General features: G+C 34.1%; 1 protein-coding gene across 15 annotated transcripts in view; it reads left to right on the top strand.

Annotated features, from left to right (window-relative positions):
• Positions 1-15,421, top strand: part of EHBP1 (EH domain binding protein 1) — a 336,986-nt gene extending 321,565 nt beyond the window's left edge. For 11 of the 15 annotated variants that reach the window (XM_032291989.1, XM_032292002.1, XM_032291990.1 and 8 more), the window contains 4 exons: positions 6,450-6,549; positions 7,625-7,698; positions 14,009-14,123; positions 14,353-15,421. In XM_032291989.1, coding sequence (XP_032147880.1) covers positions 6,450-6,549; positions 7,625-7,698; positions 14,009-14,123; positions 14,353-14,443 — 380 coding nt within the window. In that variant the 3' untranslated portion in view covers positions 14,444-15,421. The remainder of the gene's footprint in view (positions 1-6,449; positions 6,550-7,624; positions 7,699-14,008; positions 14,124-14,352) is intronic. The other 4 variants (XM_032292001.1, XM_032291994.1, XM_032291998.1 and 1 more) reach the window with 2 other exon arrangements.
• The last annotated feature ends 296 nt before the right edge of the window (positions 15,422-15,717 follow it).

Genomic DNA, 15,717 nt, shown 5'->3' with positions numbered 1-15,717 from the left:
TGGGATCACAGGTATGTGCCACCACACCTGGCTAATTTTTTGTATTTTTAGTAGAGATGGGGTTTCACCATGTTGGCCAGCCTAGTCTTGAACTCCTGATCTCAGGTGATCCACCTGCCTCGGCCTCCCAAAATGCTGGGATTACAGGCATGAGCCACAGTGTCTGGCCTCCACTCCCACTTTTAAAGAAATAATTTAGGGCCGGGCGCGGTGGCTCAAGCCTGTAATCCCAGCACTTTGGGAGGCCGAGGCGGGTGGATCACGAGGTCAAGAGATCGAGACCATCCTGGTCAACATGGTGAAACCCCGTCTCTACTAAAAATACAAAACATTAGCTGGGCATGGTGGTGTGTGCCTGTAATCCCAGCTACTCAGGAGGCTGAGGCAGGAGAATTGCCTGAACCCAGGAGGCGGAGGTTGCGGTGAGCCGAGATCGCGCCATTGCACTACAGCCTGGGTAACGAGAGCGAAACTCCGTCTCAAAAAAAAAAAAAAAAAGAAATAATTTTATTCAACGATTCATGTTCATCTTTCATATAAATGTGTCTGTTACTTCTAGAGCCACTTTTTGAGTCATTACCATGACATGACTGTGAGAAGGCTATAGGACAGTAAGTGGGTAGAAGGGAGTCCACCAGGTGCAATCCAAACAAAACAGGTTTCAAGAGAGTGGAGAACTGGTAGGTATACAATCCCCTTACAGGGAGAGGTATCCATCTGTAAGGGAAGCTCACAATATAAGTTCTCCCCTTATAAGAGGTCGTTTAATTCATTCTCCAAGGAGACTACTGTCTATTCAGTAGAATTATGTTTATAAAAGGGACTGACTACATTTTATCCTATTTTACAAAATATGTTAAATATACCTTAAAAAATAAATACAGCTTTGGAGTTCTGAGTATTTTAACTCTAGTCAAATGCTCATCTATAGATGGTCAAGATACATGCATTACCTGAAATGTGAGTCATTTACCTTTAAAGGCTCTTAGCAATAAAAAGTTATGGATGCATCCTCATCCCATATGTAATTTTTTTAAAATACTAAACTATTGGTAAGGTGCAGTGGCTCACACCTATAATACCAGCACTTTGAAAGGCTGAGGTGGGCAGATCATTTGAAGCCAGCAGTTTGAGACCAGTCTGGCCATCAAGGCAAAACCCCTGATCTACTGAAATTACAAAAATCAGCCAGGTTTGGTGGTACAAACCTGTGATCTCAGCAACATGAGAGGCTAAGGCAAGAGAATCGCTTGAACCTGGGAGGTAGAGGTTGCAGTGTGCCAAGATCACGTCACTGCACTCTAGCCTGGGTGACAGAGCAAGACCCTGTCACAAAAAACAAACAAACAAACAAAAAACCACCTAAACTGTAAGTAAATATAAACAATTTTATCAGTTATAATTTTTTCCATAATGACTACTTTGATGCTTTTTTGTTTATATCTGCCCTTTGTGTTTAGTTTGTTACCTTTTGAGAAATCCAGTGCTGACCTTCAGCATAACAAAGGTTAGCTCAGACCCTAATAAGGAGTAAGGAGTTGGTACAAGAAGACTGCTGTAAACTTTCAACCTTTAGAAATAGCTTCTTCCTATGTGTAAGTTTATTGAGGAAGAACTTTGAAGTTGTCTATGCCTCCTCCTGTAGAAAGTCCATCCAGACTTCTGTGGATGTACTTTCTACAGGAGGAGGCACAGACAAAGTTTCTACCTTGCATCTCTCCCCACATTTTATCTTAGCAAATGGGTAAATAAAAGGTATGTTTGAGAGAGTATGGCAGTTTTTCTTTTACTTCAACAAAAGGAGACAGAATTTTTCCCAAAGTTTATACTCATAATATTACAATAAATATATCAGGCTGAGAAAATGGTTTTAAGACAATTATATGGCTGAAAACCAATAAAGATTATGAGATTCTTGTATGTTGATGCTATTTGAGGATATTGCTGGATCAGAAACATTTGTTTATAGTAAAATTCACTTTCATAATATAACTCTATTTCCTAAGTTTAAATATGAGACACTGGAGTTCTGCAATAATGTTGGCTTTGGAGTTAATGTGTACATGACCCTACATAATTACAGCAAATTCATCTCTTTCATCTGTTTCCTTCATGTATCATATGTCTTTTATCACATGTCTTTCAAAGATCATGTTCTTATAATTATCATCAGGACAATTTGTAATGGCAGGGTTTTTTTATGTTTGGTTTACCTTTGCTGTGTTGTGTTCTTTAAGGGCTATATGTGATTACTACTCAGCCATCCCCACTATGGGGCTATGGCAAGATTTTAGCATTCTTTAGTGTTTTCATGGTGGAAAATCTTAAATTTCTTTGTATACTTGTATAACAGCAGCCTACATTTATATGTATTTACTCTTTCCCATTGAATTCATCTTCTGTTCAGCTAAAATTGTTTTGTTCCTTATTTTGCATTTATATAAGAATTCACTGTCTAAAATGTATATTTATAAATAGATAATTATTTCATGTTGAAAGATTAATTAGGAAAAGCTAATGAGAAGACAGTTTTTAAAACATGGTTCATAATTTCTAGGTTTTGACATCACTTTTATTCATTTTAAAACTTGGGTTGAAAATACTACTTCTGAAAAAATAAATAACAATTACATACAGATTAATAAATGAATGAATTACTAAATAAAAATAATAACTTTAAAGAATTTTTTGAAAGAGATGTAATATATGGTAGTTGCTATTGTCAGTTAACACTGATTAAGTATTACATGTAGTGCTCTGTATCATATGCTTCTTTCTATTAAGTGGTTTTTGTTACCTATGTGATAGGAAGAATAATTGGAAGTTATGTTTGCAAATAGTTACTTTTCCTGCCATTATCATTATCCTTGATTATTTAATGATTTTTACAAATCATATTCCATCTACAATAATGGATTAAAAGAAAAAACTGACATTAAGCATTGTGATGTGGAAATAGATGTTACATTGTCTTGGAGGCAAAATAAAAAACAGAAGTTTTTAAGGAAACAAAGTAGGAAAATATATTACCAGAGATTATATTAAGTAGTCCAGCACTTTAAAATGTTAAGGTTAAAGCTAGGGAAGTAGTTTTTATGTTTTTATTTGTTATTTATAATAAACACGAGGTACTATGTTTTAAAATATAGTGTAACAATTCAGCCATACTTTCACATTTTAGTAATTGTATACTGTAGTGTATTGTTTTGTCATTTTTAATTTCAAAATGGCTTTCAATAACATATGTCTTGAATTTTTTAAATGGTGAAACTGAAAAAAAAAAAGATTTAAAAAAGTATTGTTGGTCTAGGTGACAAAAATGTGGTTATAATTACAAATTAAAGATAATTTTGAAAAAGAGATAGTTAACCAGGTTAGGTTAAACAAGATTAAACGATTTATGGCCATTTTATAAAATAATGACAGTCTTCATTTTAAGCTACAATGTAAAGTGCTTTATTCTGAGATTAGGTATTGTGGCAGAAGCTAAAACTGCCTTTTTTTCTAACAGTGCCAGAATACAACCTCTTTTTCTTTTTGCACTAACAAGACTGCTTTACCACCACAGCCCACTCTAAGTAATTAAATCAATCCTTTGTACTTACCGTATTCTCCTCTAGTGACGGTACTAGATCTGATTATATGCTTCATGCATATTCAAAGTACCGCACTGACAGCTCTTTAATGAGCTCTTACTTAATCAGTATGAACAATGTTCATCTTGTTCTTTTTTTCCTCATGCATTAGAGCTAGGAACAGTTGGGAAAAATGAAACATCCAGCATTCATTTGAAAAATATATTGTACTTTGAAAAGTGTCTAAGCTGAGGAAGTTGCATTCTGCCCTTTAAAAGTCTGATGGACAAATTGGATTACTAGTATTGGATTAAATAACAAATGGTTAGAGGAGAAATGAGAAAAGCTCACTGTGATCACAGGCTTTAATATTTTTTGTTACTTATAAAGCTAAAGGGGTCTTTAACCAGTTATTAAAGTCAGGATTAATTTGTAATGGTTCAACTTACTGGCTTTTAAAAGCTTTTTAAATTAAAAAAATTTAAGACCCCTAAAAACAATAGTGTAATGATGTATTAGAAGAAATTTTATTTTTTTTTTAATTACTAGGTTAAGTATAGATATCCATCATTGTGTACTATCTCAGATAAGGATTTGGTGATACAGAATTATCTTCAAATATGTTTTTCCAGTTAAATACTCTGTGAAGCAATGGGTAATATGTCCTTAAATATTTCTAATTGTTGGGCTTATTTTTTCCTTTTGAAACATGAAATTCTTTTGTTATTAGTCATTTCCTAACAATTAGAGGAGGGGATCTCTTATTCTTCACTAGAAATCATAGGCATGAGTTAAACTGAAAATAATGTAGCATCACATCAATATTATTATTCTCAAGGAAGCAGTCTTCCATTGAAGAAAATGATGCTAATTTAAGAGTAGGCTGGTTACTTCTAGTATGGCCTGAAACCCTCAAATTATAGGTTAAGTTAAATGCAAAAGAAAGTTTTAATAAGTATATATTTTTAGAAGCCACATAGGTTATGAATACAAGAATTAAGTCTTTAATCGGAAAGTAAAATATCATAAAATCTACACCTATTAATATTGCACACATGTGGCATTTCACTGATCAAAAAGGCCTTCACCAGGGTACAATTGGCCTTTTTCCAAATTGCAAGCTTTTTCTCAGCTTTTTCTTTTTACTCTTTCTTCTTTTGTTGCTACCCAGGGATTTGTGCCTATCGCAGCCTGTATCACATGACCAGTGTCAAGACATCACATGGTCCAAAGTGAATACAAAACCAGCTACCCTAAAAGAGAGATTAAAAATACTGTAAAACAATAAAGACTTTTGTTCAGACTCTAAAAGAATCTATCCTAAGTCGGCTTCATACCATTAGTTTTAACAGCATTTAATGAAGGCACATATTCTCAACTATTTTCCCTAATGGTAAACAGCAGCTATCTATTTTATAGGGATGCTGTGAAATACATGTTTAATCCATTGCACACAGATTTGCTTTTTGTATTCTAAAAATTATTTAAATTTATATTAATGTAGAAATATTTAAATTATGGTATGCTTATAATTTATGCAAGCACTATAAAGAATGAGATAGATATTTGGACAGTATGACAAAATAAATCATAGATGACTGTAATATGAGCTCTCTTATGTTAAAGAAACACATATGTGTCTATAGATATAGTATATAGACATGCGTGACAGACATAGCTACCTATGTGGTCTGGAAAGAGATACATTAAACTGTAATCATACCTCTGGAGAAGGGAAGTGTGGTGTTGGTGAAAGAGGACTATCTTTGACATTTTACTTGAAAAGAAAATCAAACTTAGGGAATAATAATCTGAGGGGAATTATTTAATTTTTATTAGGTATTTAAATTAACCTTATGAATGCTATACAGAAGTTAGACTGATATATTAAATAATAGCTTAGCAAAACAATAAGCCAGTTGTGGGAGAAATTCAGGAAGTAAAAGTTGAAGAATTAGAAATTCGAGTAGGTATAATTTGAAGGGAGAAGGAAGATATGGGGGAAATTAATATTTTTCTTTAATATAATTGTGGCCTACTTCTACATGAAAAAATGCCAAAATATACTATACTATAATCCTTAATATCTGGCCTTTGTGAGAAGGTGGCAGGGTGGTATTAGATGATGGGATGGATGTTAGTGATGGAGAATTTTTAAGTATCTTCTGTATACAATCAGTTATAATCTAAAATGCTCATTTGTCACACTGCTCATATGTTTTCTGAACATTATGATGTTCATGAATTTTTTTTTTTTCATAGATAGCTGTGGGTGGTTTTTTGTAGCCTGGTCATTTACAGTGTATTTAGTAATTTATAAATGGTCTACCCTATTAGGGATGATGAGTTCCAAAATGGCATATATATGCATATATCACTAGTTTACTTTTGGGAAGGAAAATAAGAAAATAGCAAGTTGTTAGAAATGGAAGCTTTCACATAGTCTCTGGACTTCCCTGATCTTCCTGCTAGTCTTCTGAGTCTCGTAATGATTTTTTAATTTTTTTTAAAAAATCATGACTATATGTCTGTCAGCACTATGAGTTCCTCATTGAAACATAATAGCAAGTCAGCCTCTAGGGAGGATTTAAAAGGTAGGACATTTTGTTTACTGTGCTTAGTGTTAATATGATCTATAGGTGTGTTCAGGGAGTCTAAAATATGCATGCTGAATAATAACACCTTAAAAAGATTGACTTACGAGTTTGAAATGTGGATTTTTTTTTCAGGACTTGGACTTTTATCTTCTTATAAGCAGTTTAATATATAGTATTAGAATAACTAAATTTTTTTATGTTTAAAAAATTTTGTGCTAAACTATTATTTGGCTTGTATAATGTCATATAATAAGAGGTAACTCTTCCTGGATTATAGGAAGGAACACAGAAGAAGAAGAAGCTATGATGCAGGAATGGTTTATGTTAGTTAATAAGAAAAATGCCTTAATAAGGAGAATGAATCAGCTCTCTCTTCTGTAAGTACTCATGATTATGCTTGCTTTGCATACAACAGTGATAAATCTTAGCCTTCTTGTTATTGTCTTCTTTGGGATTTCATGTTTGTTCGGTATTTCCCCTTTCCTTAGAGATTACATGTTTTATTAAAAAATTAAAAATAGTATATGACAATTTTCATCTTATAAGAATTTTTGAATAGAATGATAGACACTGAGAAAAGTATATATAAAAGGCCAAGGAATATAGACAATTATCACTTATACAAAAAAAGGAAGTTCAGTTTATATTGAGGGTTAGAGGGGAAGAAAAATAAAGTTCATTCAACAAATTCTCAGTTAAATAAAATAACTCTTAATAAGAACAAAAGTACATTTATAGTCTCAGGTGATGTTAATCTAAATTTTGGGATAAAAGATCAGTTACTAAAACAAAAGTGACCTTTTTGTGATTATAAGAATTATAGTAAAATGGAGTCTAGACAAAATGTTAGCATTCTTAGTTTTTAGCATTTTAGTTAACTGGAGGACTTAAGCTTGTTCCTTTCTCCTCACTAGCAGTATTCTAGTATGCCACCTAGTGTGGGAATGAGCAGGCTTACGTGGTTTATTTCAGTGAAAAAGTTTAATTTTATAATTTCTGCCATGCCTGAACTTGATAAAAGAGTTATGAAGAAGCACAAAAATTCACAAATCCTGAATTGTGGTCTCTGTATTAAATGTGCACTGCTGGTACTTTCATGTTTCTTGTATTCTTTTCATACGGAGTTTTGGAAAAAAAGTGATTATAAATTATGAAAAATATTTTAGAAAATAGCCTCATACTTGGCATTTAACACAAGAAGCAAAGAAGACAGTAATTATCCTCGTATTAAAATATACCTGTGTGCATTCAAAATTGAAGGAGGAAAATAATAGTACTAGTAAATATTCAACTGAGGAAGGTTTTAGGGTTTGTGTATCATTTGTTTGGAGTGGCTTAAAGTTAAAGAGAAAAGTCAGTTATGAGTCCTAAAATCAATGTAACCTAAAGGTTCTTTTAAGTGTTTAATGATTTAGTAATTAGCATATTGATGAACTTTTGCAACTTGCCCAGGGAAAAAGAGCATGATTTAGAACGACGGTATGAGCTGCTGAACCGGGAGTTGCGAGCAATGCTAGCCATTGAAGGTAAGAAATGCTTTGGTAGAGTGAAGTATGCAAGGTGCGAGTTGTCAAAGAGATTTAAAGCATGTAATACACTTCTGGTGTTACTAGATCTGGTGTAGGAACTTTCCAGAATTGCAAATAAATGCCTTGGAGGCAGAAAGCAGTATCCATATAAACTTAAGGACCGTAATTCAGATAGATAATCATTATGTTTGCTATTAATAATAGCACAAAATTATCTTAACTTCTGATTAAGCGTACATGTCCATAAAATGGAAAATATAAGGAGTTGATTGATTTAATTACATTTCACTTAAGTACAATTTTAAGTTGTTTCCACTGGGGAGGTTTGGAAAAGATTTATCATTTTGATTTTTTACATCCAGACTCTAAATTTTACCTTAATATTTAATTGATGTCAACATTGAAATATATCCCTGTTCAGTCTACTACAGTTCTTAAGATTCCAACTTCTATTAAGTGAATATCTGGGCAAAGATTGGCATAAGAGGTAAATGAAACACTTTCGCGCTTTTCATAAAGCTTTTAAATGAATTATATAGTAATCCTATGCATGTTTCATATCAGTAAACATCAGCTAGCTTAACTGGCATTTACTATATATGATTTCTTTAAATTCTTAGGTGTTTTATAATGCTGTTCTCCTTATATCTCTCAGTTGAAAATGTCTTATAGTTCAAAGATGTCTGCTTAAAAGCTAATCCTTTCGGCTCTGTAAAATGGACCTTTTGTCTAATCAATGCAAACTGATTTTCCTATTCTATGTTGACCTTTTAACCCATTGACTGTCCATGGTAATTTTGGTCTTCACCTGATAAGGTACCTGATAAGTCAATTCTAATTAGTTCAGAAACTGGAAATTTAAGTACATAAGGAAAGCCAAGTGAAGCCTTATATTCTTAAAATATTTTAATAACTATTGTCATCAAAATGCATGCTGTTTATCTAAATACCATCATACATGTTTGTAGACGTTTCATTTTTAATTACTTTTGTATTCATAAACTCGTTTGATAAATATCACCAGCAACATTGATATATCCTCATTTAGAAATCTGATTTACTTTATTTTCAAAGGCTTCAGTTAGCCAATTCTCTTCAAGTGTCTACCCAGATGTATCAAATTATACCATTGATAATGACTATAAAATTTGTCAAAATTATTCAAGAAGTTCCGTGAAACTTCCCATTGAAATAAAGTACACAGGTATACTAAATGGTATTTTTCCTCTCAATATAGTTTTTGTAGTCATGGTATAGTCTTTAAAAGTGCAAAACAGTTAAAAAGTAGGCACAGGAAATACTATTTATATATTATATGTGTGTGTGTAATATGTAATGTTTATATATAATATATGTAATACATATAATTCATCATACAGTTTATTCTTTATAGATTCATTGTATACTATACTCAACACAGAATATTCTTTACATTTTTACCTACCCTTTCATGTATAGAAAGATAAACTATCCACAAAATATAGCTTGATACAATACTGTTGACTTTTAAGATAGATATTGATTCTAACACCAAAACCAGTATTATAACCAAATACCCATCTTAGAAGCAGGGTTATGACACATTTAAAAATTCAGTTTCATCACCAATCCTATCCCTATATGCCAGATTTACAACATTAAATAATCTAATATTTTATCTGCCTGATCTGCTTGCACATACAGAAAAGCAGTAGAAAGTCATATATTTGAAGAAAAGGGGAAAAATATTTTTCTTTTTAAAACAGTTTTAATACAGTCGTTAGTGTTTTGTGTAATCATTCTCTTTGTTTTTTAAATACATTGTCCTGTATATGACTGTGCCTTAAATCTCTGGGCCAATTTTCATTGCTGATTGAGGGAAAAGGGAGACTTGAGAAAAGGAGCAGCCTATTGATTACAAATAAAGATATTGTCTTAAGAGAGAGGCCTGTCCCACTAGCCTGGGCAGTACATGGGCTGGGGTGTCCCAGAGAGGTGGTGATCATTGTGAAGATCAGCTCTGTGAAGACAGTTTCCTCTGAGTCAACCCTTAGAATGGACACACATTCAGTTCAATAGCCTTTTCGAATATTAAAACACCACAGGGGGAAAAAAAAACATGAATAAGCAACACTGGTTGGTTTTGTTTTGCTTTCTTTTGTTTTAAAGTTCATTTCTCTTTTCCCATCTCTCCTACTTAGTAGCCTTAAGATGGTTTTAGTAATAAATAAACTAAAATAAATCAGCTGCTGAAACCATTCACCAGGAGAACAGCATAGAATCTTAATAACCATAGCACAATGAAAGAAATATTAATAGCTTGGTTTGAGAGCAAAAAAATATATATATTCAATACATTCATTCTTCTGAGAACTATAATCACTTTGGCCTGTTTTTTACCCTTTTTTCCTGAGGTGTTTTTCATAGCAGGAGTTTCACTCTACTGAGCTAAGTTGTAGGATCCCTCAAGCTAACAAACATCTTTTAGATACTTTTCCTATAGTTTTTTTGTTCCAGATTATTTAATGCCCCCTCAGGAAAGATAAATTCATTTCTGCACACATTGGGGTGGGCTTTTAGAAAGTGGTATGTTCATTTTCTGCACAAGAAATGGATCTTCTCTAGGATTTTGTACATCTTGATTTATTCTTGGCTTAGAGTTTGAAGTGGGTGCTCTTCTAAAGGGATTTATGCATAGGTTCACTATTTTTGTAGTTATGGTTTATATGATAAGCTTTTTATATTTAAAATCAATATGTAATCCTGTGGAGGAGCTTATCCCCTAAAACCCCATTTGTAAATCTATTTTAGCTTTGTTACACAGCACAGCCACAGTCTTCCATAGATTGATTAGGTACAGCGGTAGAATCCTATCAAATGGCCTGTTCTGATGATGATGCAAACTCTTTCAGGATTGCTAGTTGACTGGAACTAAAGATAAGACTTGACTGCAATCCCCCAACGTGCTCTTTACAAAACTAGTGTTAATTTTCATCAAAGTGCCAGGCTTATTTATAGTGGCAAGGTTGAAGGTTTACTATAAGAACTTTAGGTTCTTTCTCTTAAAGTGTTTATAGGTATTCCTCTTGCCTTTTTTCAAGGTAATTATCAACTTCAGCAAATAAACTGAATCAGGGAGTGAATAATTGGCCCTATATATAAAAAAGAGTTTTTAAAAGTAACAAAACAGCTCAGTGCAGATGGACATAAACAAAATCTCTTTATTTCAACACTTTGGCTCAAATGCAGCATCAAAACTTAATCCTATTTGTTACGAGAGGATATGGCTTTTGTAGCAAAAGTACACTGGAATCTTTAAATTAATCAGAACCCCGATTGTAGTTTGTCCAAGCCAAGTCAGTGCAGCTAGCTAGCTGTGACTAGTATTATAGGTGAGTAATTTGTTCTTAAAATGCATAACAGGTAACACGTAAACTTAGATGCAAGTTTTTAAAACAAAACATTTCTAAGTGAAGCTTTTTAAAACAGGATTTTTTAAAAATTTAGGCTTGAACATGCAAATATGAATCTTGATCAGTTTTAAATATGATATTACATTTAAAAAATAAAAATACTTTAATTTCTCAAATTAGCATTCAAATATATATGTATGTGTATGTATACACATGTATGAGTTTGTATACATGCATATTATATAATTTATTCCCATTACGAGACAACAGACATGAAGTAAAAGTACAGTTTTGCTAATGTAAAATCTATTCACTGCACATTGCTATTTACATATAGTTGACTAATATTTTGTAGACAGATATTAATGTAGCACTATAATGCCAGATTTAATATATTAAAGTCTAAATTTTTGCTGGGATATTTTAAATTCTAATGTCATTTGAATTTGACTCTGAAATGATGAAAATTTCCTAAATATTCTTAATTTTTAAATGATTTCATTACAGTTATAGAAAATGTCATTATTGAGCTAGGGAAAAGTTAAGATTTTAAATTACTCAGTACTTCAAGGGTTAAAATTTTCTTTAATGTCGTCTTTTATCCATTTTGTTAAAGTCCTAATTTTTTCAATATTAATGAAATCGTGATATTTGTAATTACTAATTAAAGCCTTAAAAGTGACTAGTCAAGTTCAGAGAAGGAATAATTAAGAAAATTATATGTGTTGTTAAAATTTATCTTTTCTTGGTTTAATTTTTTTAAATATAATTTTCAGTTTAATTCTATTTTTGAAAATTTATTATTCATTTGTAAAGCTCTTAGCAAAATGTTTTGGAAGTAAATAATTATAAATCAAAGCTTATAATCAGAATGATTTCTTGAGGTTGGAAAGGGAAAAATTAATATTCATTAAACTAGTAATCTTAATTATAAAAATTAGTTTCAAATCTATTACACATTTAGATTTCTTCTGAATTAATATTTCTAGAATTATACTTACCTGAAATTAGACTAGATGACTTTTTAAGATCTTTCCAACCTGGAGAGCCTATTAATTTACCTGCTGAATAAGACTGATTTAAGAATGAGAACCAGATTAAAAAATTTTCCAGTATTCCTGTCCTCAGTTGCATTTAAATCCAGAGAATAAAATTGTTACATATATATAGCTGCTCTTCAGTTTTGCTGTTTATTATTTTTAAAATTCTTCTATTCAAAGAAACCTTTTCCAAATAGTTTCTGTATTCATCTCCATGCGATAGAATATTTCATTTAAAAAATAAGAACGTAATAGTGATAGGTTATTTAATGTATTTGTGCGATATTTTATATCAAATGTGGATAATTAACATATAGCATGTTTCATATAAATATGGATTTATGTGTTAGAGCTTATAATGAAAGAAATAGTGATAAATTGAGTAAAACATTCTAGCTTTTTGCTGCTTTTCTAACCTTTATTGCATGATGATGCATCTAATTTTTAATTTGTAAATACAAGATAGAATTCCCTCTAGCACCATTTGCTTTCATAAAGCTGCTGAGCAGTTTGCTGTCTTGAATAAATTTTGCTTTGGAGGGGGTCGGGGGGATTTGAACCAGCACATTCTTGTGTGGTTTGTGAAGATTCACATGGTAACCAGCGGTGTGCATTGTTAGGTTTATCTGAATAAGCACCAGCCATGTGAGTTTTAACATGATTGCCCAGGGCAATGGAGAGAGGAGAGAAACCCGAAAGGATTGCACTTCTCTGTTTTGGAAAGTGCATTTGCTGGGGGAGGGGGCTGCAGGAGTCAGTGGCCATGGTCCTTTTTTTTTTTTTTTTTTTTTTTAAGCTGGTGTCCTGTTTCCCTCTAGGTCCTCATTTGTTCTGCTATCTGCCTCATCATCTACTTCTTCTTTTCATTGTTTACCTTCCTAATGAGGGAGGCGGGGTAGACTGGGGGTTGATTGACAGCTACAAGCCCTTACAGTCTGGCCAGAGAGCAGTTGGCTTTGGTTTCAAAAGTGTTTTAAATGTTCGATTTGGTCCTGTTTTTATTAAATGAAACTGCTGCTCATCTTAAGGAAATCATCAGACCAACGAAGATTAGGAAATACATCACTGGGGTCTAAAACCTTCAGAAAAACACCCGCCATCCATAGAAAGAGCACTGCCCATCGGGTTTTCCAACCTTTAACATAGGGTTTCAAAAAGAAATATGTAATTTTTCCTTTGCAAAAGTGCTTTGATTTGAAACCACCCAGCAAACGTCTCCAAAAGAAAACTGGCTGTGATGAGATCGAGAGCTGCAGTGTAATATTGCAGAGCAAATTTATTTTTTACTTCAAAGAAAAATGCTAATTAGCCGATTCACTACTTTTAAAGTTATTGTGAAGCATATGGCGCCCAGTGTGAGATACATCCAACTGCTAAAATAGAGCGAAGAGGAAATTAGCGAAGAATGGGCTGTTTGGGGTGAGAGTGGGGGTGGGGGAGGAGGATAGGTTCTCAGGCAGATTCTCTAGCCTTTTCAGAATGATTTTATCGCCCAGCACCGTTTCCCGCCTCCTCATTTACCCACTTCCCCCACTATCAACCCCTGGGCCAACCTCTTCTGGGCCTCTAGCTCCCCTCCCCCACTTTGGCTGGATTCAGGTGCGCACCTCAGGCTAGCCACCGGCTCACACCTGGTTCTGAGCAGGTTCCAACCCTGCCGCAGTCGTCTCCATTCGCAGGAAATATTTAGAAAGTAGAGTTTTAGCGAGGAAACCTTCACCACGACAGCCAAACTCCCAGAAAACACTAGCTAGTGGCTCTATAATGCGGTTTGCCGAGAAATATAAGGAAACTGGAAAAGGCGGGAAGGGGAGGGTAGGGGGCCGGGTGTTCGGAGGCCCTGCCGGTGGGTAACTAGCCTCCCATCTTCTGCAGACTGGCAGAAGACCGAGGCCCAGAAGCGACGCGAGCAGCTTCTGCTGGATGAATTGGTGGCCCTGGTGAACAAGCGCGATGCGCTCGTCAGGGACCTGGACGCACAGGAGAAGCAGTGAGTGGGCAGTGGGGTCGGGTCGAGGCTGGGCCACCTGCCGAGGGGCCGAGAAATGTGCGAAAAGTTCAATCCAGAGGTCGCAGGAGGGCCAGGACAGCTTCCTGCTGGCCTGGTGCTCCCCATTCCCGCTGGGGATCCAAATACTGGGTGACGGAGGAGTGCTGCTCTGCCCTCCATGTAGAAAAATAATTTTGTTTCCTGTTTGTCCTGTTTGTCTGACATCCAGGGCCGAAGAAGAAGATGAGCATTTGGAGCGAACTCTGGAGCAAAACAAAGGCAAGATGGCCAAGAAAGAGGAGAAATGTGTTCTTCAGTAGCCATCAGATCAGAAAGAATCTCTCCCAACATTTTAGAGTCTTGGTTCCCAGACCAGAAAAAGTCAGACTCATTGTTGATTTAAAACTTTTAACATTTTGTTTGGCTGGATTGTACTACTTTACCACCACCACCTTTTCCCTCCTTCCTTTCCAAATAATATACAGAACTCCAAAATAGCTTTGTTTAAGGATTTTTTTGTGAGTTAACAATTTCCTTGAAATCCTGTGAAATAGATTTGCACAGACACCTTGTGAATGATTAGTATTGGAGGTGTTCAAGAAACTGTTCAAAAAGAACAAAAACACTTCCCTTGTTATTTTCTCTCATTTTTTTATGGGAGGAAAATTTGAAACCTTCTTGTTGTTGGTAATAGCATAATGACAGTGGGAGGGGGTACAAGGGGATAAGAAAAATGTCATTTTTTTTTCCAGTTCTGCCATATGTAACACTTACTCTGTTACCTAAATTTTATAGTTAGATCATATCCAATGTACTTATTAAACTGTGTTCTATTTACCAGTGGAGTTTTTCTGCGGTGGTTTTGTGTTTCACTGTAAGGATAATGTAGTTTCTCTCCTCTGCTTTCCTCAGAGGATGGTCCTTTGACATAGCCAGAAACAAGCCCTGTGGTTTGAAGGTGAGCTGTGAGGATGGGACTAATTGATATGCACCAATTTACAAAGACAGTCTTATCATCTGCGAATACACCATCTTTTTATCTGGATAATTATTTCTTACATCATGCTTGATTCCTACATTTTGTTGGGTCTCAATAGTGGCTCACGAATGCTGTTAATATTTATTCTGTATTGATAAAAAAAAAAGTCTGTCTTGCCACTACAAGTAAATCCCCCATTTAATATTTTCTTCTTTAGCATAGCACTGTCATTTTTTTTGTGAAAATGGTTATGTTTATTTATTACAATACTGAGTCATATATAAATTTTCAATAAAAGCAGAAACTTTCTTACCTTAAACACGGCTGCTACTTTCTTGCAATGAAAACTTGACATTGGTTTGAGTGAAGTTTGTGTATCCATAAGACTTTTCATGTGGAAAATGGTCCTCTGGAACATAGGGCAGGATATTGGGCTGCATTTGAAGCTGAATAAGTTTACACCATCCCAGAGAGGGCCCTGCTGACACACGAATGTGAATTGAAAAGTAATTAGTCATATTCTTAAGCAGTATAAACTATCATCTCTTTTGTAAAGGGGTCATCTCTGCTAAAGATTTGAGGAAATTTGTGATTCCACACCCATGAAAAGATACT

The sequence above is a fragment of the Sapajus apella genome, unplaced genomic scaffold (genome assembly GCF_009761245.1).
Source record: "Sapajus apella isolate SASKATOON/1434 unplaced genomic scaffold, GSC_monkey_1.0 scaffold26, whole genome shotgun sequence".
NCBI classification, from domain to species: Eukaryota; Metazoa; Chordata; class Mammalia; order Primates; family Cebidae; genus Sapajus; species Sapajus apella.
Note: the sequence above shows the minus strand (reverse complement) of the source record. Positions and strands in the feature narration are given on the sequence as shown.